This window comes from Anomaloglossus baeobatrachus, chromosome 12 (assembly GCF_048569485.1).
Source record: "Anomaloglossus baeobatrachus isolate aAnoBae1 chromosome 12, aAnoBae1.hap1, whole genome shotgun sequence".
Lineage (NCBI taxonomy): Eukaryota > Metazoa > Chordata > Amphibia > Anura > Aromobatidae > Anomaloglossus > Anomaloglossus baeobatrachus.
In genome coordinates, this window is record NC_134364.1 from 34288093 (window position 1) to 34313501 (window position 25409).

At 48.1% G+C, this 25409-nt stretch overlaps 1 protein-coding gene across 1 annotated transcript in view; it reads left to right on the forward strand.

Moving 5' to 3' along the window:
- Positions 1–25409, forward strand: part of LOC142257544 (uncharacterized) — a 77435-nt gene that overhangs the window by 36656 nt on the left and 15370 nt on the right. The window contains exons 4-6 of the mRNA XM_075329694.1: positions 1494–1685; positions 5351–5466; positions 13513–13695. Of these exons, the coding sequence (XP_075185809.1) occupies positions 1494–1685; positions 5351–5466; positions 13513–13695 (491 nt within the window). The remainder of the gene's footprint in view (positions 1–1493; positions 1686–5350; positions 5467–13512; positions 13696–25409) is intronic.

The window sequence follows — 25409 nt, forward strand, 5'->3', positions numbered from 1 at the left end:
GAATAAAGTTTGCCGAATTCTAACTTATTGGTGAGTGCCGCAATTCATCTCTTTTTACTTTATTTTCCCAATCACAATCTTCTATTAAATCTAATATATAAAGCTGAGTGTGTGTGTGTGTGTGTGTGTGTGTGTGTGTGTCCGCTAAAGGAATCCGCACCGTCGCATTTACAATCACGAAATTTTGCACAGACACTCCATGTGACTCAGGGAATGTCATAGACTATGTTTGGGCGAGAAAATTTAACCCCGCGCTTTACAGTTACTCTCCAAAAATCCTGCCTCCATTAAACTGAATGGAGGTGGGAGCTATAGGTTATTAATAGCAACTGTCAGTGGTTGCTATAGGAACAAAATAAACAGTTAGTATAAGAAGCTTATGTGTGAGGTAATAAGATGTCGGTGGGGAGACGGATAGAGAGACAGACAGAAAGAGACAGACAGATATAGACACAGACAGAGACAGACGGGGAAAGAGACAGAGAGATAGAAACAGACAGAGAGATGGGGAAAGAGACAGACCTGGAAAGAGACAGACCTGGAAAGAGACAGACCTGGAAAGAGACAGACCTGGAAAGAGACAGACCTGGAAAGAGACAGACCGGGAAAGAGACAGACCGGGAAAGAGACAGACCGGGAAAGAGACAGACAGCTAGAGAAACAGACTGACAGCGACACACAGACAGAGACTGGGAGAGAGACAGATGCTATCCCGGGCAACGCCTGGATACTACAGCTAGTATAAAATAGAAAGCTTGCCAACTTCACAGTATCCACTTTTTTAGTCTAATTTCCTAAAGTGTCAGGAAACAATACGTGTACATGGCCACAATGAGTAGAGTCCAGACATGTTTTTTTTTTTATATTGAAGCATCTAATGAGCGTGTGCAAAAGTTATTGTGAAAGGAGAGGGAGCTGTGACATTGGCTATTGGGATTTGTGGTAAGGTGTATTATTAGTCATTGTAATCCTGTCTCTGATGATAAGGAGCCTGCTGAAAACTGTTCCTGAAAGGACCGTAAGTATAAACGTAAGATTTACACAAAAAAAATTTGTCTCCTTTGTCTGACTTGGCAAATAGTTGCGTTCCGCAAAACATAAGAAGTCTGAAGCATCTTTTCTTAGAGCTCTGTGTTCCTCTGTCTTTCCTCCTAGAAATTGATGGGTAAATTGACAACCGGGTGTTACCTTAATCTATCAGATATTTATAAGCTATGCTATGAATATGGCATAGATGTCTAAAACTGGAATAACCTTGAAAAAATAAGGTTTTTTTTTTACTCAAAAACATATAGTTGGATTAGAATTTTATTTCAGGTTGCATTCCAACTTCAAAAGTATGGCTGCTCTGTGATTTTGGCCATGATCTTACATTTTAGGAAAGTTTCTTTCTGTCTTATAAACTTGACAACATGCAGTAATACATACTAAATATGTTCCTCCTTCCGTCACACCTTACTCATGATGGCCCATATCTTCTATATTACATTCAGCCGAATCTCCAGGGTCCTGAGGCACATGTCTCCCTGACTGATGACGACAAGCTTTCCACTCCTTCTCTGGGTAAAGATGAGGAAGCACCAAGTCACCAAGGACTCATGTCAGCTAAGGAGGAATCCGTAACATCAATGAAGGTGGACGAAATGACAGAAGACGCCAAAGAAATCCTCACATCCTCTGCTCAGGTACACATAGCTCCTCGCTCATACAGATTACATCTAAAGACAACAGTCAACATATTGGATCAATGTGGGGGCAGCCCAGGATCATTTAAATTGTCTATCAACCAGCAGATCAGGAGAAAAGCTGCTGCCAGAGGAGTCTGACTCAGGATTGTCCATGTGAGGCCATTATTCTGTATGGAGGGCTATGTGGGGCACATTATTCTGTTTGGAGGGCTATGTGGAGCACATTATTCTGTATGGAGGGCTATGTGGGGCCATTATTCTGTATGGAGGGCTATGTGGGGTCCATTATTCTGTATGGAGAGCTATGTGGAGCACATTATTCTGTATGGAGGGCTATGTGGGGCCCATTATTCTGTATGGAGGGCTATGTGGAGCACATTATTCTGTATGGAGGGCTATGTGGGACCCATTATTCTGTATGGAGGACTATGTGGGGCACATTATTCTGTTTGGAGGGCTATGTGGAGCACATTATTCTGTATGGAGGGCTATGTGGGGTCCATTATTCTGTATGGAGGGCTATGTGGGGCCCATTATTCTGTATGGAAGACTGTGTGGGGTCCATTATTCTGTATGGAGGGCTATGTGAGGCCCATTATTCTGTATGGAGGGCTATGTGAGGCCATTATTCTGTATGGAGGGCTATGTGGGGTCCATTATTCTGTATGGAGGGCTATGTGAGGCCATTATTCTGTATGGAGGGCTATGTGAGGCCCATTATTCTGTATGGAGGGCTATGTGAGGCCATTATTCTGTATGGAGGGCTATGTGGGGTCCATTATTCTGTATGGAGGGCTATGTGAGGCCCATTATTCTGTATGGAGGGCTATGTGAGGCCATTATTCTGTATGGAGAACTGTGTGGGGTCCATTATTCTGTATGGAGGGCTATGTGGGGTCCATTATTCTGTATGGAGGGCTATGTGAGGCCATTATTCTGTATGGAGGGCTATGTGGGGTCCATTATTCTGTATGGAGGGCTATGTGAGGCCCATTATTCTGTATGGAGGGCTATGTGGGGCCATTATTCTGTATGGAGGGCTATGTGGGGCCCATTATTCTGTATGGAGGGCTATGTGAGGCCCATTATTCTGTATGGAGGGCTATGTGGGGCCATTATTCTGTATGGAGGGCTATGTGGGGTCCATTATTCTGTATGGAGGGCTATGTGAGGCCCATTATTCTGTATGGAGGGCTATGTGGGGCCATTATTCTGTATGGAGGGCTATGTGGGGCCCATTACTCTGTATGGAGGGCTATGTGGGGCCCATTATTCTGTATGAAGGGCTATGTGGGGTCCATTATTCTGTATGGAGGGCTATGTGGGGCACATTATTCTGTATGGAGGGCTATGTGGGGCCATTATTCTGTATGGAGGGCTATGTGGGGTCCATTATTCTGTATGGAGGGCTATGTGGGCCCATTATTCTGTATGGAGGGCTATATGGGGCCCATTATTCTGTATGGAGGGCTATGTGGGCCCATTATTCTGTATGGAGGGCTATGTGGGGCCCATTATTCTGTATGGAGGGCTATGTGGGGCCCATTATTCTGTATGGAGGGCTATGTGGGGCCCATTATTCTGTATGGAGGGCTATGTGGGGCTCATTATTCTGTATGGAGGGCTATATAGGGCCAATTATTCTGTATGGAGGGCTATGTGGGGCCATTATTCTGTATTGAGGGCTATGTGGAGCCATTATTCTGTATGGAGGGCTATGTGGAGCCCATTATTCTGTATGGAGGGCTATGTGGGGTCCATTATTCTGTATGGAGGACTATGTGGGGCCATTATTCTGTATGGAGGGCTATGTGGAGCCCATTATTCTGTATGGAGGGCTATGTGGGGCCTATTATTCTGTATGGAGGGCTATGTGGGCCCATTATTCTGTATGGAGGGCTATGTGGGGCCCATTATTCTGTATGGAGGGCTATGTGGGCCCATTATTCTGTATGGAGGGCTATGTGGGGCCCATTATTCTGTATGGAGGGCTATGTGGGGCCCATTATTCTGTATGGAGGGCTATGTGGGGTCCATTATTCTGTATGGAGGACTATGTGGGGCCATTATTCTGTATGGAGGGCTATGTGGAGCCCATTATTCTGTATGGAGGGCTATGTGGGGCCCATTATTCTGTATGGAGGGCTATGTGGAGCCCATTATTCTGTATGGAGGGCTATGTGGGGCCCATTAGTCTGTATGGAGGACTATGTGGGGCCCATTATTCTGTATGGAGGGCTATGTGGGGCCATTATTCTGTATGGAGGGCTATGTGAGGCCCATTATTCTGTATGGAAGGCTATGTGAGGCCCATTATTCTGTATGGAAGGCTATGTGGGGCCATTATTCTGTATGGAGGGTTATGTTGAGCCCATTATTCTGTATGGAGGGCTATGTGGGGCCCATTATTCTGTATGGAGGGCTATGTGGAGCCCATTATTCTGTATGGAGGGCTATGTGGGGCCCATTTTTCTGTATGGAGGACTATGTGGGGCCCATTATTCTGTATGGAGGGCTATGTGGGGTCCATTATTCTGTATGGAGGGCTATGGGGGCCCATTATTCTGTATGGAGGACTATGTGGGGCTCATTATTCTGTATGGAGGACTATGTGGGGCCCATTATTCTGTATGGAGGGCTATGTGGGGTCCATTATTCTGTATGGAGGGCTATGTGGGGCCCATTATTCTGTATGGAGGACTATGTGGGGCTCATTATTCTGTATGGAGGGCTATGTGGGGCCCATTAGTCTGTATGGAGGGCTGTGTGGGGCTCATTATTCTGTATGGAGGGCTATGTGGGGCCATTATTCTGTATGGAGGGCTATGTGGGGCCATTATTCTGTATGGAGGGCTATGTGGAGCCCATTATTCTGTATGGAGGGCTATGTGGGGCCCATTATTCTGTATGGAGGGCTATGTGGAGCCCATTATTCTGTATGGAGGGCTATGTGGGGCCCATTATTCTGTATGGAGGACTATGTGGGGCCCATTATTCTGTATGGAGGGCTATGTGGGATCCATTATTCTGTATGGAGGGCTATGGGGGCCCATTATTCTGTATGGAGGACTATGTGGGGCTCATTATTCTGTATGGAGGGCTATGTGGGGCCCATTATTCTGTATGGAGGGCTATGTGGGGCCCATTATTCTGTATGGAGGGCTATGTGGGGAGCATTATTCTGTATGGAGGACGTCGATATTCTTATCTACTTGTTTAACAGACTGCTAACTAGTGTAGGTGTAAATCTTTAGTATGGAGCATAGATGTGCTTGAAGCAGAGCTACAGATGGCATGGTTAGGGCACTGAGCTTCCGCAGATTTCAGATCAGATGATGCCAGTGCTGGTTTTGTAATGCATGAGTAATATGTATAGGTAGTCCCCATGCGTGTGATTTTTGTAAGTCTTCTTGTGCAGACTATGAACCTTACCGGTTCCATTGTATCCCAGATAAGTGCAGTATTTGCAATGCTGGAACTGAGGGTCTGTTGCTTTTGTGAGCGGTGGCGACTCCCTGGCTGTGCTCGGAGGGAGGGGCAGCGGTGACAAATCACCAGGCGTTGACAGGACAACTGTTTGTATTTTTGCTGATTGGAAAAATTCTTGTTTTCCCTTTTTTTTAAACCCCTGAAACGTTTATCTTTTTCTTGTTTTTCTTCAGATCTCTTTCTCCGACATCATTCACCCAACAGAAGATGCAGCGCCGCTGACGAGACCCGAGACAGCAAAGACTTGCCCTAATGCAACTCTTCTTGCCACCTGGAAGCCGAGAACAAAGTAATTTTTTGGAGTCTGTGTTAAGGACTAAGGGATACATACTAAGGCTACCGCATATGCGCACATATTCTTTTAATCTAATATATAAAGCTGAATGTGTGTATGTATGTGTGTGTATGTGTGTGTATGTGTGTGTATATCCGGGATTGGCATCTGCACCGTCGCAGCTACAGCCACAAAATTTTGCACACTCACACATCTGGACCCCGAGAGCGTCATAGGCTATGTTGTGAGGCGAAATTTTAACCCCGCGCGTTCCAATTTACCAATCAATTTTGCCCCTATATACATAATGAGGGAAAAAGTGAAACGAAAAGTGTATCCGCACCGTCACATTTACAATCACAAAATTTTGCACAGACACCTCATGTGACCCAGGGAATGTCGTAGACTATGTTTTGACAGGAAAATTTAACCGCTTTACAGTTACTCTCCAAAAAACATGCCTCCGTTAAAGTAAATGGAGCCTGGAACAACTGGTTATTAGTAGGAGCTGTGATTGGTTGCTATTGGAACAAAAGACATTCATAGTATAAGAAGCTGACAGACAGAGAGACATAGAGACAGACAGACAGAGAGACGGGGAAAGAGACAGACGGGGAAAGAGACAGACGGGGAAAGAGACAGACGGGGAAAGAGACAGACTGAGCACATTACATGGCCAATTTAGTTAAATCTGTGTGGAATATCTGTGGTGTTGAAATATATGTTGTGAAATGCTTCTATTAGCTTAGTTTTTGCCTTTTAATAATTACATTTCTATCTATTTGTTTTGTGTTTTTTGTGTGCAGAATAAATTTTTGTTAATACATTCTATTTTGTTAACAGCAGTTATTAACCCGGGCAAAGCCGGGTAGTACAGCTAGTCTAATATATAAAACTCAGTGTATGTATGTGTGTATGTCCGCTAAAGGAATTCGCACCGTCGCATTTACAATCACGAAATTTTGCACAGACGCCTCATGTGACCCAGGGAACGTCATAGACTATGTTTTGACGGGAAAATTTTATCCCGCGCTTTACAGTTACTCTACAAAATCCTTAATTTAAACTGAATGGAGGTGGGAGCTACTGGCTATTAATAGCAACTGTCAGTGGTTGCTATAGGAACAAAATAAACTGTTAGTATAAGAAGCTTATGTGTGAGGTAATATGATGTCGGTGGTGAGACGGATAGAGAGAGACAGACGAGGCAAGGAGACAGACGGGGCAAGGAGACAGACGGGGCAAGGAGACAGACGGGGCAAGGAGACAGACGGGGCAAGGAGACAGACGGGGCAAGGAGACAGACGGGGCAGGGAGACAGACGGGGCAGGGAGACAGACGGGGCAGGCAGACAGACGGGGCAGGGAGACAGACGGGGCAGGGAGACAGACGGGGCAGGGAGACAGACGGGGCAGGGAGACAGACGGGGCAAGGAGACAGACGGGGCAAGGAGACAGACGGGGCAAGGAGACAGACGGGGCAAGGAGACAGACGGGGCAAGGAGACAGACGGGGCAAGGAGACAGACGGGGCAAGGAGACAGACGGGGCAAGGAGACAGACAAAGACAGACGGGGCAAGGAGACAGACAAAGACAGATAGGGAAAGAGACAGACAAAGACAGATAGGGAAAGAGACAGACAAAGACAGATAGGGAAAGAGACAGACAAAGACAGATAGGGAAAGAGATAGACAAAGACAGATAGGGAAAGAGACAGACAAAGACAGATAGGGAAAGAGACAGACAAAGACAGATAGGGAAAGAGACAGACAAAGACAGATAGGGAAAGAGACAGACAAAGACAGATAGGGAAAGAGACAGACGGGGAAAGAGAGAGACGGGGAAAGAGAGAGACAGACAGACACACATATAGAGACAGACACAGAGATGGAGACAGACTGATACAAATACAGACAGAGACATAAGGGTGCTTTACACGCTGCGACATCGCTAGCGATCTCGTTAGCGATGTGACACGCCAGATCGCAGATAAGATTTGCCGAGATCGCACATAGGTCATTTTTGTAGCGCCGGTCACATGTATGATCTCGGCAAATCGTATGTGCGATCTGGCGTGTTACATTGCTAATGAGATCGCTAGCGATGTCGCAGCGTGTAAAGCACCCTATAGACACAGACAGACAAAGAAAGACACAGACAGAGAGACAGACAGACAGCGACACACAGACAGAGACTGGGAGAGAGACAGTTACTATCCCGGGCAACGCCGGGTACTACAGCTAGTTCCCTATAAAAGCAACATGGCCCGGAATTTTGTTAAGTTTTAGATCTCATTCCTACTAGAATAAATGCTAAAAGAATTGGAGAAAATGCTACGCAAATTTTGAGCACTTTATTGTATTTTGTATACATATGTCATACCTGGAAATGCACATGCCTTAAAAGGTTTATAAGATGACAGAAGCTAAAACACCTGAGCCGGGAAATTATAGGCCGGTAAGTTTAACCTCTACGGTTGGTAAAATCCTTGAGGGTTTCTTGAGAGATGCTATACTGCAGTATCTCAAGAAAAATAACCTTATGACAGAGTATCAACATGGGTTTATGAGGGATCGATCCTGTCAAACTAATTTGATCAGCTTCTATGAAGAGGTAAGTTCAAGCCTGGACCAGGGAAATGCAGTGGATGTTGTGTATATGGACTTTTCAAAAGCTTTTGATACGGTGCCACACAAAAGGTTGGTACATAAAATGAGAATAATGGGGATAGGGGAAAATATGTGTAACTGGGTTAAAAACTGGCTCAGTGATAGGAAACAAAGGGTGGTTATTAATGGTACGTACTCGGACTGGGTCTCAGTTCATAGTGGGGTACCACAGGGGTCAGTATTGGGCCCGCTTCTTTTCAACATATTTATAAATGACCTTGTTGGGGGCATGCGGAGTAGAATTTCAATATTTGCAGATGATACTAAACTCTGCAGGGTAATCAATACAGAGGAGGATAATTTTATATTACAGGGAGATTTATGTAAATTGGAGGATTGGGCTGAGAAGTGGCAATTGAAGTTTAATGTAGATAAATGTAAGGTCATGCACTTGGGTAGAGGAAATAACATTTATGATTATGTACTTAATTGTAGAACACTGGGTAAAACAGACACAGAAAAAGACTTGGGTGTATGGGTGGATGGTAAACTTCACTTTAGTGGACAGTGTCAGGCAGCTGCTGCCAGGGCTAATAAAATAATGGGATGTATTAAAAGAGGTATAAGTGTTCATGAAAAAAATATAGTTCTACCTCTGTACAAGTCACTAGTGCGACCGCACGTAGAATACTGTGTACAATTCTGGTCACCGATATATAAGAAGGACATAGCTGAACTGGAGAGGGTGCAAAGAAGAGCGACCAAGATTATTAGAGGAATGGGTGGGCTGCAATACCAAGACAGGTTATTAAACTTGGGGTTATTTAGTCTGGAAAAACGAAGGCTTAGGGGAGATCTAATCACAATGTATAAATATATGAGGGGACAGTACAGAGACCTTTCCAAAGATCTTTTTACACCTAGGCCTGCGACTGGAACACGTGGGCATCCGCTACGTCTTGAGGAAAGAAGGTTTAATCATAATCACAGACGAGGATTCTTTACTGTACGAGCAGTGAGACTATGGAATTCTCTGCCGCATGATGTTGTAATGAGTGATTCACTACTAACATTTAAGCAGAGCCTGGATGCCTTTCTTGAAAAATTTAATATAACCAGTTATGTATATTAGATTTTATGACAGGGTATTGATCCAGGGAACTAGTCTGATTGCCGGATGTGGAGTCAGGAAGGAAATTTTTTCCCCATTGGAACTTGTTTGCCACATTGGGGTTTTTTGCCTTCCTCTGGATCAACATGTTAGGCTACGGGTTGAACTAGATGGACTTAGAGTCTCCCTTCAACCTTAAAACTATGATGATACCTTGGGGCAGATTTACTTTTGTGAGTTTGCCTTGAGTTTGATGGATTTTTGCTCGGATCTGCACATTTTTAGACTGTCTAATCTAGGTTTATGCTGTCTAAATATTAGACCGGATTAATACATCTGTAGCATTTAATCAATAGAAAATCACATTTTCTCATTCACTTTCAGCTAACATCTGGATAATGGGTTATTGTACTGAAGAAAAGCACCGACTGTGTGTAAGCAGCTTACGCTGGTAACCAGGGTAAATATCGGGTAACTAAGCAAAGCGCTTTGCTTAGTAACCCGATGTGTACCCTAGCTACGTATACAGGGAGCCATCATGGGCAGCCTGTGAGCGCTGTACGCTGGTAACTAAGGTAAGTATCGGGTAACCAAGCAAAGCGCTTTGCTTAGTTACCCGATATTTACCCTGGTTACCAAGCGCAGCATCGTTACACGAGTTGCTGGTGGCTGGTCGCTGGTGAATTCTGCCTGATTGACAGCTCACCAGCGACCATGTAGCGATGCACCAACGATCCCTCCAAGGTCAGATCGCTGGTGGGATCGTTGGTACGTTGCTACATGTGACCCCAGCCTTATTCGTATTTGTTTTAAGTTAGCTTTTTTGCCAGGAACAACACTGAGACTTATATTCTATGTCGAACTCATAAATACAGGCACTTGGCAAAAAATGAAAATAAAAAAACTTACCGTATATTTACATTTTTCTCACCCCCATCAACCCTAATGTTCTCATGTGATTATTTGCCCGGTCACCTCTACTCTTTTCAAAAGTGAAGAAGAAGAATATACCGAATCCGTATTTTTTGACCTTTTATAAATTCATGCACTTCTTCCACCATTTCATTTCAAGACGGCTTCATAAGAAGAGGCATGATTTTCTAAAGCAATCACCTTGGCATTTTGGTGACCCCATACATGCCCTTACTTATCTACAGCGTCTTCACCTAGGCCAGATTATGTATGAGAAAAGATAGCAGTGCAAGACAAAAAAACCTCCTACCCTTCAATAAATACTGTCGGATTATCAATGGCTCAGAAATGCACTGACGTTCTCTCCCTCTCCAGTCCTCACAAAGCAGAAAAATATTTTTTTTTCGCCGTGCATTAGGCAGAAATTGGCCACACACAGAGCTCCCGACACTCCTCTGTCTCCCGAAATAAAGAATGATAAATAGCTGGGCTAAAGAGACACGAGGCTAGAAAAACACGCACCTTTTTACCTGCAACACTCCAAAAACAACTCATTTCTGCTGATAGACTTTTGGAAATGTTTGCCGATGAGGAAAGTTCCTGGGGCGGCTGTCAGGACGGTGGTGCCAAACATTGGCTTTCTTGAGTTTTCATTGAGAGAAAGGGCTGAGGTGACAGAGTGACATCATGTAGAGGTCAGCTACATGTTTTGTAGGGTTGTAAAAGCTCTAGACAATAGTGAAATGCTTTAGGAGCTGTAGAGTTTTAGTATTGTGTTTATTTTTGTGCAAAGGACCTAGTGTTTTACTGCTCAGCTTTCTACGTAAAGTGGTGGACTAAGAGATAATGAGCTTGTGAAATCCCCCCCCCCCCCAAAAAAAATAAAAAAAAATAACAATTGCATGTCCTAAAGAGTACAGCGCGAAAGTTTAGTTTTATAACTGAGCATTAACTTTGCTGCTGTTATGAGAAAGGGTTTGGAACCATTTTCCAGGGGTGTAAAGGCCGCTTTACACGCAGCAACATCGCTAGCGATCGCACCCGCCCCCTCGTGCGTGCGTCACGGGCAAATCGCTGCCCGTGGCGAACAATATCACTAGTGCGCGTCACATGCACATACCTTCCTAACGACGTCGCTGTGGCCGGCGAACAACCTCTTTATTAAGAGGGAGGTTCGTGCGGCGTCACAGCGACGCCACACACCGGGCCACCAATAAAAGCGGAGGGGGCGAGAGAGCGGCCGCATTAACGTCACTCCCACTTCATTGCTGGAGGACGCAGGAACGCTGTTGTTCGTCGTTCCCGGGGTGTCACACATAGCGATGTGTGCTGCCTCAGGAATGACGAACAACCAGCGTCCTAAAAGATCAACGATAGTTGGGAAATGAACGACGTGTCAACGATCAACGATTTTTGCTTTTTTTTAAATCGTTAGTGGTCGTTCGTAGGTGTCACACGCAACGATGTCGCTAACGACGCCGGATGTGCGTCACGAATTCCGTGATCCCAACGATATCTCGTTAGCGATGTCCTTGCGTGTAATGGGGCCTTAACATTTGTAGCTGCAGAAGGTACGACTGTGATCATGCCCCTGACACCAGCGTCTTTTTCAATTGGATGTGCGTTCGATGACACACATTCAGCTGAAATGTATTGTGGTGCAAAATAGTTAGCTTCCTGCATCACAATACACCCTGCCGGCTAATCAGAGGCCGGCAGCTGACATTGGCACTGCTGTCACCGTCACAAACGGCGCATGAGAGTGATGTACTGCACTGTGGAAGGCAAGTCAAAGTCAGGATGGGGGATAGTATACCAGGAAGTGGCACATTATTATATGATGGAGGACATTATATCAGGAAGGGGCCCAGGGTAAGAAACATTATATCAGGAAGGGGGCAAGATGGCAACATTATTATACAATGGGGCCCAGAATGGTGGACATTATTATATGATGTGGTCCAAGATGGGGGACAATATATCAGGAAGGGGCCAAGGGTAAGGAACATTATATCAGGAAGGGGGCAAGATGGCAACATTATTATACAATGGGGCCCAGAATGGTGGACATTATTATATGATGTGGTCCAAGATGGGGGACATTATTTCAGGAAGGGGCCCAGGGTAAGGAACATTATATCAGGAAGGGGGCAAGATGGCAATATTATTATACAATGGGACCCAGAATGGTGGACATTATTATATGATGTGGTCCAAGATGGGGGACAATATATCAGGAAGGGGCCAAGGGTAAGGAACATTATATCATGAAGGGAGCAAGATGGGGACATTATTATCTAATGGGGTCCAGGATAGGGGACATGTATATCAGGAAGGGGCCCAGAATGAGGAACATTATATCAGGTAGGGGCAGGTTGGGAGACATTTCGCCCGTGCCACCCCCATACTCTGGAATGCTCTGCCACAACACATCAGACTCTCGCCTACCTTGACAAGCTTCAGAAGGAACCTGAAGACCCATCTCTTCCGACAAGCCTACAACCTGCCGTAACCCTCAGTGTGATACAACGCCACACAATTAGCTCTACCCTCACTTACTGTATCCTCACCTATCCCTTGTAGACTGTGAGCCCTCGCGGGCAGGGACCTCTGTCCTCCTATACCTGTCTGTGTCTTGTACTGTTTATGATTATTGTACTTGTCCCTATTATGTATACCCCTTTCACATGTAAAGCGCCATGGAATTGATGGCGCTATAATAATAATAAATAATAATAAAAATAATAATAATAATATTGTACAATGGGTCCAGGATGGGGACATTATAACAGGAAGGGGCCCAGGATGAGGAACATTATATCAGGTAGGGGCAGGATGGGGGACATTATTATTCAATAGGTCCAGGATAGGGGACATTATATCAGGAAGGTGCCCACGATAAGGAACATTATATCAGGAAGGAGGCAGGATGGAGGATATTATTATAGGAATGGTCATCACTACATGGGGGGTGAACACCTATGTCTTTATAGGATGTATACTGTTACAAAGGCCCATAAATTTTGCATCCATCTCTAGTTATGCCACTGCTATCCTCAATAATCCTGCGGCACCAGTGGGTGCTCCAAGGTATGACTACAATTTTATTTTATGCATTCTTTTGAACGGTCTCTCCTAGCTTTTCTGTACATGATGGTATATGACATATGTATTGTAGGTTAGCTTGATTTATTACTGAACTGGCCATCTGGTGGCAAAGATCACAGTTTTACAGAATATGGTTCTTAACACAAAATATGTGATGACATTTATAACTGTACTTGATTTTCATGTGCAAAAAAACTATTAAGCAGACAGTTATGTTATGGGTCTTTCCAGTTTGAGATGTGTTGTAACCAATCTGTCATTTTTACATCTCATGTTCGAATTTGAGAGCAATCATTTAATTCGAATTCTCTTTACTCTCCAGATTTGGTGACCATCAGACTATCCATCACCTCTGCACAATGTCGCCCAGCCATGTCTTACCAGGCTACCTACAAATGTCATCACGGGTGCAGCACACAGTGGACAGAAAAGGCCATAATATTCAGTCCAATATAATTGATGCCAAACATGACTCCTTGCCAAGAGGCTGGGAAGAAGATTTGGGGTAATGTCTTCAATATCTTAATGTTAGTAATAAGTTATATTTGTCATGCGGTCTTCTTCTTCTTTCCTGCTGGCTTGTGAATTGCTGGTAGGAGCTCAGGCTGCTAATGACCATTCACAGCCGCCTTCACTCTTTATAAGGTACTGGATCTAGTTTCTTGTCGCCGAATATAGCTCAGCTTCGCTGTAGCGATACCGGTCCTTTCGTGGTGATCCAGAGCCTGGTGATCTGTTGTGCGTTTTCCTGTGCGATGCGGAAATGTTTCTTTTGGTAGTTTATTTCCTCCCTGTGTTTTTTATTTCTTCCTGGGCACATATTGTATCCCCTGTGACTGACCACTATGTGTATGAGTTTGGGTTTTTTCCGCTTTCTGTAGTATTTGTGGGGTTTGCTACTCTGGTCCCGGCCCTATCCTAGGGTGGGTGAGAGGGGGTGTTTGATCAGGGTTCGGACAGTAGTTAGGGTTATGCTGGTGGTCCAGACCTTGCTACCATTAAGCGTACCTCTGAGATGAAGGATAGCGCAGGGTCCTTAGTCTGAGGGCCAACTTAGAGTTGCTTGCTTCAATTACCTTGACACTCCCGTGACAATATCTGATTTTACTATGCTTTTGTTAACATCATTTTTTTAATTCTAAAGGAGAATGTAAAGCACCACTACAGCGTTTTTTAATTACATCACTATAGTGGCGCTTTAAACCTAAGCCCCCTTAGCTCTGTCTTATACTCACCTTCCACCACCTTCATGCTTTCTCTGTCGTTTCATTGGGGGACACAGGACCATGGGTTATGCTGCTGTCACTAGGAGGCTGACACTAAGTAAACAGAAAAAGTTAGCTCCTCCCCAGCAGTATAACCCCTGAGCCGGAGGCGGGCTCAATCAGTTTTTTGCTTAGTGTCGTAGGAGGCTGATGTGGGCCGTCTGGGCCCCCTTCAGCCACTTGATTTTTTGCGTTATTTTTTTTTTCATTTTTTCTCGGCGACGCTCGTCGCTCTCATCTGTGGTAATTTTCTTTTTCTGCAGGTATCTTTTCTCTACCTCAGCTCTCGCAGCCCGTGTGGGTACCGCTCCCCTAGGTCGCAGAGGCTTGAGTTGTCGGGCCCTCTCCCCCGTCCAATTCCACGGTACCACTCCCCGGTTGGCACGCGGGGCTGAATTTTTCTGGGCACCCCTATTCACCCTGCGGTACCACCCCAAAGGGTCGCAAGGGGCATACAGCAGGGACTGGACCTCCGCAGCGCATCTGGAGTTTTTGGATGGGGCCCGCAACGCTGCTACATTTAGGGGCTTCCACCCCAATGGCGTCCAACTCCCTGCCTTCTTCAGCCTGCTTCCAGGTGCCCGCAGCCATTCCTTCGCTGAGCGGAGCACACAGGAGCATGTGCAGAGTCTCAGCCTGCACACTGGACAGCGCGCCGCGGATCAGGTAGGACCCCTACCTTCCCCCCCCCTCGGACGGCTGCAGAAATTGAGGCCCCGGTCTGGGCCTACTCGCCGGACTCCCCCGCTGCGTCCGTGGAGCTCCCTGCCGGCTCCGAGGTCGGGCGGCCCCGCATCGCTGCTGCGCCGCCGCCGCTTGCGGCCGGGTCCGCCGGCGCTGCCCCTGTACCTTTTAACAGCGCCTCCTGAGGTTGGCTCCGCCGGCGCTGCATCTGTCCGCAATGGCACCTCCGCTCGGCCACTGTCCTCGGTCCCCCAGGCCCCGTCCTCGGCGTGCCCAGGCCGCATCCCGCACGGCGCGCCGAGGATCCTCTCCGCCGCCGCCTGCGGTCGGGTCCGCCGGCGCGGCCTCTGCCCGCGACGGTCCCTCTGCTTGGGCCCCGTCCTCGGCGTGCCCAGGCCGCATCCCGCACGGCGCGCCGAGGATCCTCCCCGCCACCGCCTGCGGCCGGGTCCGCCGGCGCGGCCTCTGCCCGCGACGGTGCCTCTGCTTGGGCCCCGTCCTCGGCGTGCCCAGGCCGCATCCCGCACAGCGCGCCGAGGATCCTCTCCGCCGCCGCTGCGGCCGGGTCCGCCGGCGCGGCCTCTGTCCGCCCCGGCACCTCCAAAATTTAGTCCCCGGCTTCGGCCCTGTCCTCGGCGTCCCCAGGCCCGCCTCCCGCACGGCGCTATTGGACGCCGGCCTCTCCGTTCCCGCCCTCGGCCGTGCTCCAGGCATCACTTGGGGGGTGGGGGATATTTTTTTCCCGCTCACAGCGTCCATTTTAAATAAAGAGAGAAAGAAAAAAAAAAAGAGAATGGGAATTTATTCCAGACTACTAGTCTGGGTTTACTGAGGCCTCAGCGTCACCTTATTTTTCCGGGGGAGAGACTAAAACACACTTTTCTTAGTGGATATTTTTTATTTTAGGTCGATTTTTATTAAAAATTTTACATACATGAGTTTTTTGCACCTTAACTCCTACAGTACTTTCGGGCACTTGTTTTGCTTCACCTTTTTTATATCGCGCTCCCAGCTCGAGTTTTTAGTTTAGTCCCCTCCGGCGGGTTAATGCCCTGTCTCAGGTCATAGATCCCCTCGCCGCCGGCCCTCGGCTTCGCGCGCATGCGCTGCGTCCCCGGCCAATACTCGGTTATACCTTCCATAGGTCTAGCGCAATCCCCTTGGGGAGGTGAGTCTCGTACCAGGGACCTTTCCTATGCTAGAAGCGGACCCGACAGGTCTCGTCTTTTGTGGCCCCCCTGTTTTTCCACCTTATTCCCCAGGTCCAGACTGCTTTTTCTCCGGCAGTCTTCCGACCTCTCGGGTGATGGCCCAGGCTTTCCACCTCTGCTGGACTCCGAGCAGGACCTGGATGTTTTGGCGCATGTCTAAAGGCCTGCTGGAATTGGTGAGTCAGGCCGTAAGGCTACGGACAGCCCCCTTATCTCCATGCACGCAGGTCCCCCTTAAGTCATTTGGAGCGGACCCTGCTCAGACGACATCCAGAGCTTGCTGAGTTACCGCGTGCTCACAGTCAACTGCCATACACGAAGTTTACCAGCGGTAAGTCTAGTCATCGTCTTTATTCCCTTCTACAAAAAGGGGTCTCGGTGAGAATGGGCAGGCCACACTGGAGTCGCTGAGTGATCACAGACAACAACCAGACACGGCGTTTACCTGCGGTAAGTCGTGTTATTGTCATTATCATTCCCCCAGAGGGCTCTTGAGAGAGGGGGCATGGCACCTTGCAGACAGGAAGGTGCGGGCCCCTGCGGGTTTTCAGTGGACATCCAGTTCGCCGTGTGACTGCGTGAGCACGGATATTCCTCGGACACAATTTTTACCAGCGGTAAGTCCCTTATATTGTCTTACCCCTTCTCGTAGAGGGCTCCGTGATGAAGGGGCACGCTACCCTGTACTTCACCCGCCTGGGTTCCTCCTGGCTTCTCGTCCCTATCGTGACGCTCCGCAGGGCCTCCACGGTCACTCTACGCAGAGGTCCGCGCTCCACCTATGCCGATCCAGGACTGGTTATCAGCTTCTGTGAGTACCCTCTCTTTACAAAATCTGGTGTCTCCCCGCTACACGGCCTGAGCCTCTAACATCAGGGTACCTACCCGTCGAGAGCTCTGACTCGGGATCAGGAACGCAGATTCGACGTCTAGGAAGTCGCTGACTTCCTTTCCGGCTCTCGGGATCGCCCTTTCGGAGATAGGCGAGTCCAGTTTATCCCCTAGGCTACGTCAGGGTAGACTGGCTACGTAAGGGAAGGGTACATCCTTTTCCCGGCATCGGCTCTGATGCACCAGGACTCGTTCCCTCACGTTAGGTTCGTCAGGAAACCTTTATCCCTACAACAGCCATCTCCGCTTTGCGTGGCTGCGGACCGTCCCAGCTTTCTAAGAGTGCTTGCAGGGATCACGATCCCTACGCATTCCCAGGCTCTCTCTGCCCAGGAACGACCGGGAGACCCAGAGTCTCCCTTCAAGTACCCTCGCCTTGAGGTTTAGACCATCATCATCACTTTTCGCTACTAGGGTAGCTGAGCTACAGGAAGGAGTCCTCCCAGACCCGGCCCGGTCCATCACTCCTCAGGCACGGTATTCGAGCCGTTCAAGGGTTGCTACTCCTCACGCAGGAGCAGTTTCCCTCCTGGCATAGGGTCCTGCGGCTCTTTGCCTCCCGCTCCCGTTTTTTCCCTTCGGTTTTTTGCTATGCGAGTCCTCGACAGCCTGTGGCGGTGTTAGCGATGGTGCACATACCAGATTTCATCCCGGACTCTCCAACGGAACACACTGAAGAGCGGGGACAGGAAGGCTCCGTCTTCGAGGGTGACCGGCCAATTTCCTCCTAGATGACCAATCTTCCCAATCATCCCTGGGAAGATTCCCTTTCCTCCTCTGGAGCTTGTTATCAACCGTCACCAGTCTCCCGTACTAGAGTATGCTACCACACCATTCCTCGGCACGGTCCCGAGGGACACCCCTGGAGTGTCGTCTCCCCTTCAGCTTCCGGACTCGGAGCCATTCGGTTAGCCCGGTTACAATTTCTTCTCTGGGTTGTATTGTCCAGTCAGGTTCCAGTCGGACCATGCCACAGCAGTGATGCGCATCTTCCACCAGGAAGACGCAAAGAGCTTCATGGCAAGTGAAGAGGCCAAGAGGTTCTTGCTCTGGGACGGGCTCTTTCATTCGCCAATCTCGGCAGCACATCCCGAGCGTGGACGTTTGGGCGGCCGATTTCCGCGGTACGATAGGTCTCGCGTAGGTAAAGGACTCCAACAGGGATATCAACAGCCAGATCTCTGGCGAAGGAAGACCTACAGTCGTGACTTTTTGGCCTTCCGATCCAACTCTCAAGTCCATGGTGCGTCGAGTACGCCACCTGCTCTGGACTAGAGGACGACGCCCAAGCCCGGTCGTGTTGCTTGTTCAGGCTCTCGTGCATCTTCCCGCTGCGTTCCATGTTCTCGAGGGTTCTCAAGAAGGACCTAGGCAGGCGATAGCTCGGGAGTGGCCCAGGCGAGCATAGCTTCGCATAACTTACTCATCTCCTCGCAGATGCCCCGTGGCTCCTTCCAGACCGCCAGATTCTTCCGTGTCGGGGCCCCTCTAGTCTACCAGGACTCAGGAGTCCCAGGTTCCATGGCCTCACCAGTGGATCCCGGGTGCTGGCTCGGTCAGGTCTGTGAACAAGATGATGGCAGACATTGAGGAGGGCATGGAATCCAGTTCCCTCGAAGATTTATTTCCACGTGGAAAGAGCTCCCCCGGTGGTGTGAGGACCGCATCTTCAGAGACTTTTCACTTTCCGTCAATCAGGGCCTTCGCTCAGAGAAACGTCCATCTGGCTCGGCGTTTTTCATCGTTCACTAGAAAAGTGGGACCATAATCCAGTGATGAGTTTGCTCAAGGTACCCCTTTTTTCCCTGCTCCCACCTGTTTTGATAGGTGGGTTCCTTGTGGCCATCTGTTTGTTATCGACGGCATCAGGGCGGACAGCCCTCTCGTAGTCTTTTCTCCCCCTTTTTCCGCTCCGCCAGCAGGATAAGGGGGGGGTTCCAGCCAGAACCCTTCGTTTCTGTCCGAGACACCTCGGCTTTCCTTCCAGAAGAGGTCTTTAGGTTTCGTTTTTGTCGGTTCTAGGCTCCCCTCTCAGCCTGAAAGAGGCATAGTTCGTTCTAGGGCTGGTACGAGCCCTCATTCTTTCGTGTCGGCAGGACACCATTTTTTTGTCGGTTACACCGACTGTCAGTCCATCCTTCCGCCCTTTCCCAAGAAGCATAGGCCGGCGCAAAGGGCCTGAATATCACATGGATCCTTTCCTCCATATGTGAAGACTATCGCATGAAGGTCGGACTTCCGCCGCGGTCTACCGAGCAAGGGGCACCCTTGCACGATTGGGCTCCGGACGTCGGTCAACCAGGTCCTCTGGTCCACCACCCGATCTAGTCGGCGTACCTTTGCTAGTTTCTAACAGGTTCTCACTCAAGCTTCGGCAGAGGCCAGTCTTGGTGCAAGGTTTGCGGGTGGCAGTGGCACACCTGTAACAACGTAGGCGCTTGTAGGTCCGGGTCAGCCCGGCAAGGGGAAGCGACTTCCTTCCTATCTCCGGTGATGGTTTTCTTCCCACCCAGGGACTGCTTTTGGACGTCCCATGGTCCTGTGTCCCCCAATGAAACGACAGAGAAAGTAGGATTTTTGTGTACTCACCGTAAAATCTCTTTCTCTTAGTCTTCATTGGGGGACACAGCACCCACCCTGCTTGTGTTTTTCGTTATATATGACATGCCTGTTTCCCCAGTGCCCACATTCCCAGGTCACTGGTCACACGACTGTTCGTCATAGTTTTTTACCTTGTTTTTATCCAGGATTGCTTGGCTCTCCTCCTACTGCTTGTGCACTAAACTGATTGAGCCCGCCTCCGGCTCAGGGGTTATACTGCTGGGGAGGAGCTAACTTTTTCTGTTTACTTAGTGTCAGCCTCCTAGTGACAGCAGCATAACCCATGGTCCTGTGTCCCCCAATGAAGACTAAGAGAAAGAGATTTTACGGTGAGTACACAAAAATCCTACTTTTGCAGCGGCACTCCGGTCACTGTACGCTGAAAAGTGACTAGCCGGCAGCTCCAGTCACTCTTCAAAACATTTGTATGAGAATCTTGTTCTGGGCTTATACAGATACATTGAGCGCCTGTGACGTAATTTGTGATTTTCGGCCAGTCAGAAGCTACAGGCACAAGATGGCGCTGCGGGACCTGAGCGGAGCCGAAAAAGTATGAAAATGCTGGAAGGTGACTATAAGACAGAGAGCATGGGGCTTACATTTAAAGCGCCACTACATCAGTGAATAAAAAAACAAAACGCTGTAATGGTGCTTTAAAGGTTAATCCCATATTTTTTAGAGGAACTCACCACTCCCTGTCTCCTGACCTCCTCTCATCAGGGAGATAAGTGATCCTGATTGATCGACATTTCACGTTAGTAGCATCAGAAGCACCGCTGGCCTAAACATGTAGGACTTGTTGCCCAGGCACTCCCTAAGGGGAGGAAGTACCTTAAATAGCTGCAGCCTCTCAGATGACCTGAGAGGCACTTCCGGGTAAAGGGCACACTGGCCCTTTAAGAAAGGGGGTGTGGCTGCTCGTGATCCCCTAGGGCAGAAACAGGAAGCCTACGATGAGCATGCAGCTGTTACGTCACCACCGGAGTCTGCTCCAGCGACTTCTGCTCCGATCGCCAGGCGACGCTGTGTTCCTGCCGTGGATGGTGCGGGTGATGGGAGAGGAGACGATGCCAGCGGCAACGTTGGGCGCAGGCTCCGATCATCCAATGGGCTGGGTTATCTTGGGATCTGCAGTACCACTGGCTGACTGTGGGTGGCGTGTGTCTTCCAGCTGAAGTTGCCAGCGTTCAGCTACAGCCAATGGGAAGACACCACACCCTTCTTAGTTCCCCTCCTGTCTGCTCACCTCTGCCAGAGATAGTTCTGATTTCCTGGCTCCTGATCCGCCCTATTCTGTTTTGTGATTTCTGTGTGCTGACTTCTGCGTGTTTTTGACTACCCATCTGCCTGCTGTTTTTGTACCTCGCTGCCTGATCCGGATTTGACCTCTGCTACGTTTTCTGATTACGTCCTTGTCTGCCGATTCTGTCCCTGTTCTGCTACTCCTGGTTTGACCCTGCCTGACGACTACTCTCATCGGACTGCAGCCTTCCACAGGTAGTGATCTCCAGGACTGTGTATAATTCCAAATCCGTGTATAGGGGTTCAAGAGTTTCAGGGTTCTGGGGGTCCTGCTTGGTGAGTGGCTTCCCTCTAGTCTGTCCATTGCATCCCACCTGAGTCTGTTAATCCAGGCAGGCGTTACAGCAGCCTCCGGGAGACAGCAGCATGGGACGTGAACAGAGCGCCCACCGCAGGAGAGACAGACTGGTGAGCGAGCTGACGTCCCCTCTCGGGGAGGGGGTCATGACCATGTGGGAATGCCGGTGTTGGTGTTACAATATGAACCTGTTGAGTTTAGCTCAGGAGACCTTCGACTCCTCCGTACACCGCAGTTCGTACACGTGTTTCACTTATTAAGATATTACATTATGATACGTGTTACCAGACAGTATCCTCCACTGGTGTGTGCAATGTCTGCCGGGATTTACTCTGCTCATCGAGTTGGGGCCCCGGAGGAGAGTAGATTTGTGAGTAATGCTGAAGACAGGTGTAATTGGTTGACCGTCATTATCTTTCCTGTAGGAATGTGGCCTCTCTTAAGAAATCACTTATCCATGACAGTCCCTCCCATTTACACAAAGAGCCCATTACGGGGAGCGCGTGGAGGGGATGCTTGATTCCCAGTATGTCAAGATCTGCCATCCATCGTCAGCGACCTGGCCCCACTTGTCGCCTGTCCAGTGAATGATATGTGTTTACTTTTGCCAGTCACTGTGTCCACCCTGGACCCCTCGGGAGCTCACACAACAAATGTAATGAGTTGAATGAATTTTAACTCCCCTTCTTGTCATCTGTACATTTTCATAGTTCTCCCTACAATGGGCTGATCACAAGGTACTGAAATGCCTGACACCTGAATTGTGTTTTGACCTTTGTCTTTCACTTTTCCAAAATATTAAAGTGGTGGTTTCATATAGGTCATTAATACAATACCCATGATGAGATGTGTCTGGTAAACATGGCCTGGTTTTGTGAAGCCACCAATGACGAGGTGGCCACACAGTCTAAGCATCTATTGTACGTTTATGGCATATCTCTTGGCTATATGTGGACCCCTTTTTTAATGTTCATTACAAAAAATTAGGACCCCCAAAATGTAGATATTGGGATTTTGCCTGCAAGGTCTGAATTTCATCGTCCATGTACGAACCGCAAATTCTGTACCAGCTGTGGGTCTCCTGACCCCAACTCAATAACCTCATATGTGGTGTTCTGTCCATCGGTCTGGACCATGAAACTTGGACTTGTGAAACCGGACTAAAGTGCACTTTACACGCAGCGATATCGCTATCGATATCGCTAGTGAGCGTACCCACCCCCGTCGGTTGTGCGTCACAGGCAAATCGCTGCCCGTGGCGCACAACATCGCTTACACCCGTCACGCATACTTACCTGCCTAGTGACGTCGCTGTGGCCGGCGAACCGCCTCTTTTCTAAGGGGCGGTTTGTGCGGCGTCACAGCGACGTCACTAAGCGGCCGCCCAATAGAAGCGGAGGGGCGGAGATGAGTGTGACGAACATCCATCCCACCCACCTCCTTCCTCATTGCGGCCGCAGGTACGGTGAGGTTCCTCGTTCCTGCGGTGTCACACATAGCGATGTGTGCTGCCGCAGGAACAACGAAAAACCTGCGTCTTGCAACAGCAACGATAATCTGGAAAGGAACGACGTGTCAATGATCAACGATTAGGTAAGTAATTTTGATCGTTAACGGTCGTTCCTGCGTTTCACACGCAACAACGTCGCTAACGAGGCCGGATGTGCGTCACAAATTCCGTGACCCCAACAACATCTCATTAGCGATGTTGTTGCGTGTAAAGCGGCCTTTAGTAGAAGCGTTATGATTTACCTCATCCCCTGTATCAAACATATTGCTTCCATCAGAAATCAAGGGTGAAGGAACCTTGCTATTGCTCCTGTTGTCCATTGATGGAGTCCTCAAGATCTCTATAACTTCTACCAGGGAAGATTTTGGAGCGACTGCACTAAAAATTTAGGGGAACCTTAATTATTTGGATTGAGTGACTTCACCAACATGGACAACCTGAAGAGACACCTTTTCGTCTGAGGGTCACAAGATGGCAGAAAGGGCAAGTTTTAACTCCACTTGTGCTTACAGATCAGCCATAGTGTCTGTGTCCACTGTGTAAACGGCATGAACAATGGTTTCCAATTACAATCCCCAGTGATCCTTGACCTCGCAGGGTTTATTGGTTTCACTATTCAAATAAGGAGCAATACAAATGGCCGACACTTGTTTTCTTATCTACAGGAATTATCTATTGGAATTATCCAAGCTGCCAGAACAACGGTTTCTAGTTACAAACCTCAGTAATCTAGTGATCAATAAAATACCAAGACTAAAAAAGATATTTGCAACAAAGTACTGGTATATACCTGCTGGACTAGGAGATATCTATGTTTTTAGTCTACAATCTGAGAGATATTGGTGGTGGCCATAGACGTACAATAAGGTAGAATTGTCCCACTGGTTATGGTCACCATGAATATGAGTATTTTGCTTGTCAAGGAGCTGATATTCACTAGGGCAGAAAGGATCTGTGGTCGATATCTTGGTTTATTTCATTAATAACAAAAGAAATCGACATTAAATATCCATCCATGACTTGTCCACCATGAACATGTGGGAAATCCACAATAGATTAGGGTATTATCACGGTGAATGGGGAGAGCGCATGGGACAAGGGCTCGTAGACTGGCCCTCAGGGTAGGGGGTCTCTAGCTGTCCCTTATTTCAGAGTTACCTCTGAAGGTGAGGATGTCTGAGCCGCCACCGTGGTCCTACTCCTGACCAGCACTGATTTCCCAGGGGAGGACCGGGACAGTAGTGTCATATCACCAACAGAGATAGACAAACAGGGTAAACCAAAACTCTATCTCACAGCATGCTCACACAAAGGTATAAGGGAATAGGATGAAAATAAGACCCAGGAAAACAGAAAACAAAAATTTCTCCACAAGAACAGCAAGCCGCAAAGCAACACAATCACCAGCAGGACTGGGACACAACAGCACACAGACCAACACAGCATAAGACTATAGTCTGCATGGGAAGACAGATCCAGCCAACTTAAAAAGAATGGGCGTAAATGTGAAAAGTTTCCAACAACATGTGATCCTAGAGGTTAACTTTTGCTAGCCTGACCATTAATGAACACACAGCAGGTTGATGCCCGAGCCTGCCTCTGTAACTCAGAAATACCAGAGAAAGCATACTGTGGAGTGTCAGAATCTGTAGTGACCCTCCATGTGACCGGTATGTGCACACGTTGAGAATTGCAGCAGATATTTCTTTGTGTTGGCAGGAAAAATTCTACAAAAAATGCAGGCTTTTTTGTGTGTGATTTACTTTTGTATATTTCCCATTTATTTGAAGGGGGGAGAAATGGTGAAAGAAATGACATGCTGCCGATATGGAAAAATGCTTTAATGGTTCAAATCTCCAAGGAATAAATAAGCAGCATATGTGTCATGCGGTGTTCAGCTTTGCAGACGCCGGGTGTCCTGGTGTTGTCGGACTGTATTCACACCTTAGAGTCTGACAAACACACTGAGGTCTCTTAGTTGCTTAGCCTGACTTGGGCGTCGGCTGTTTTAATTTCACTGCTCTCCAGTCCTGCAGGAGTTAATTCCTTCTGGCCTTGTGAACTGCTGCTAGGAGCTCAGGCTGCTTTGACCACTCGCAGCCGCCTTCACTCTTTATAAGGTACTGGATCGGATCTGGGTGCTCCTCGCTGAATACAGCTCAGCTTTGCTTCTGCGATATCGGTCACTTTTGTAGTGATCCAGAGCCTGGTGATAGAGTGTGTGCTTTCCTGTATGGTGTGGAAAAGTCCCTGTTGATAGTTTATTTCCTCCTTGTGTTTTATTTGTTCCTTGGCATGTATTGTCTCTCCCTTGTGTCTAATTTGCAGTGTGCATGTGTTTTGGTTCTTCCTCTGTCTGTGGTATTTGTGGGGTTTACTTCTTCAGTCCTGGCCCTCTCCTGGGGTGGGGGAGAGGGAGTGTTAGATCAGGGTGCGAACAGGAGTTAGGGTCATGCT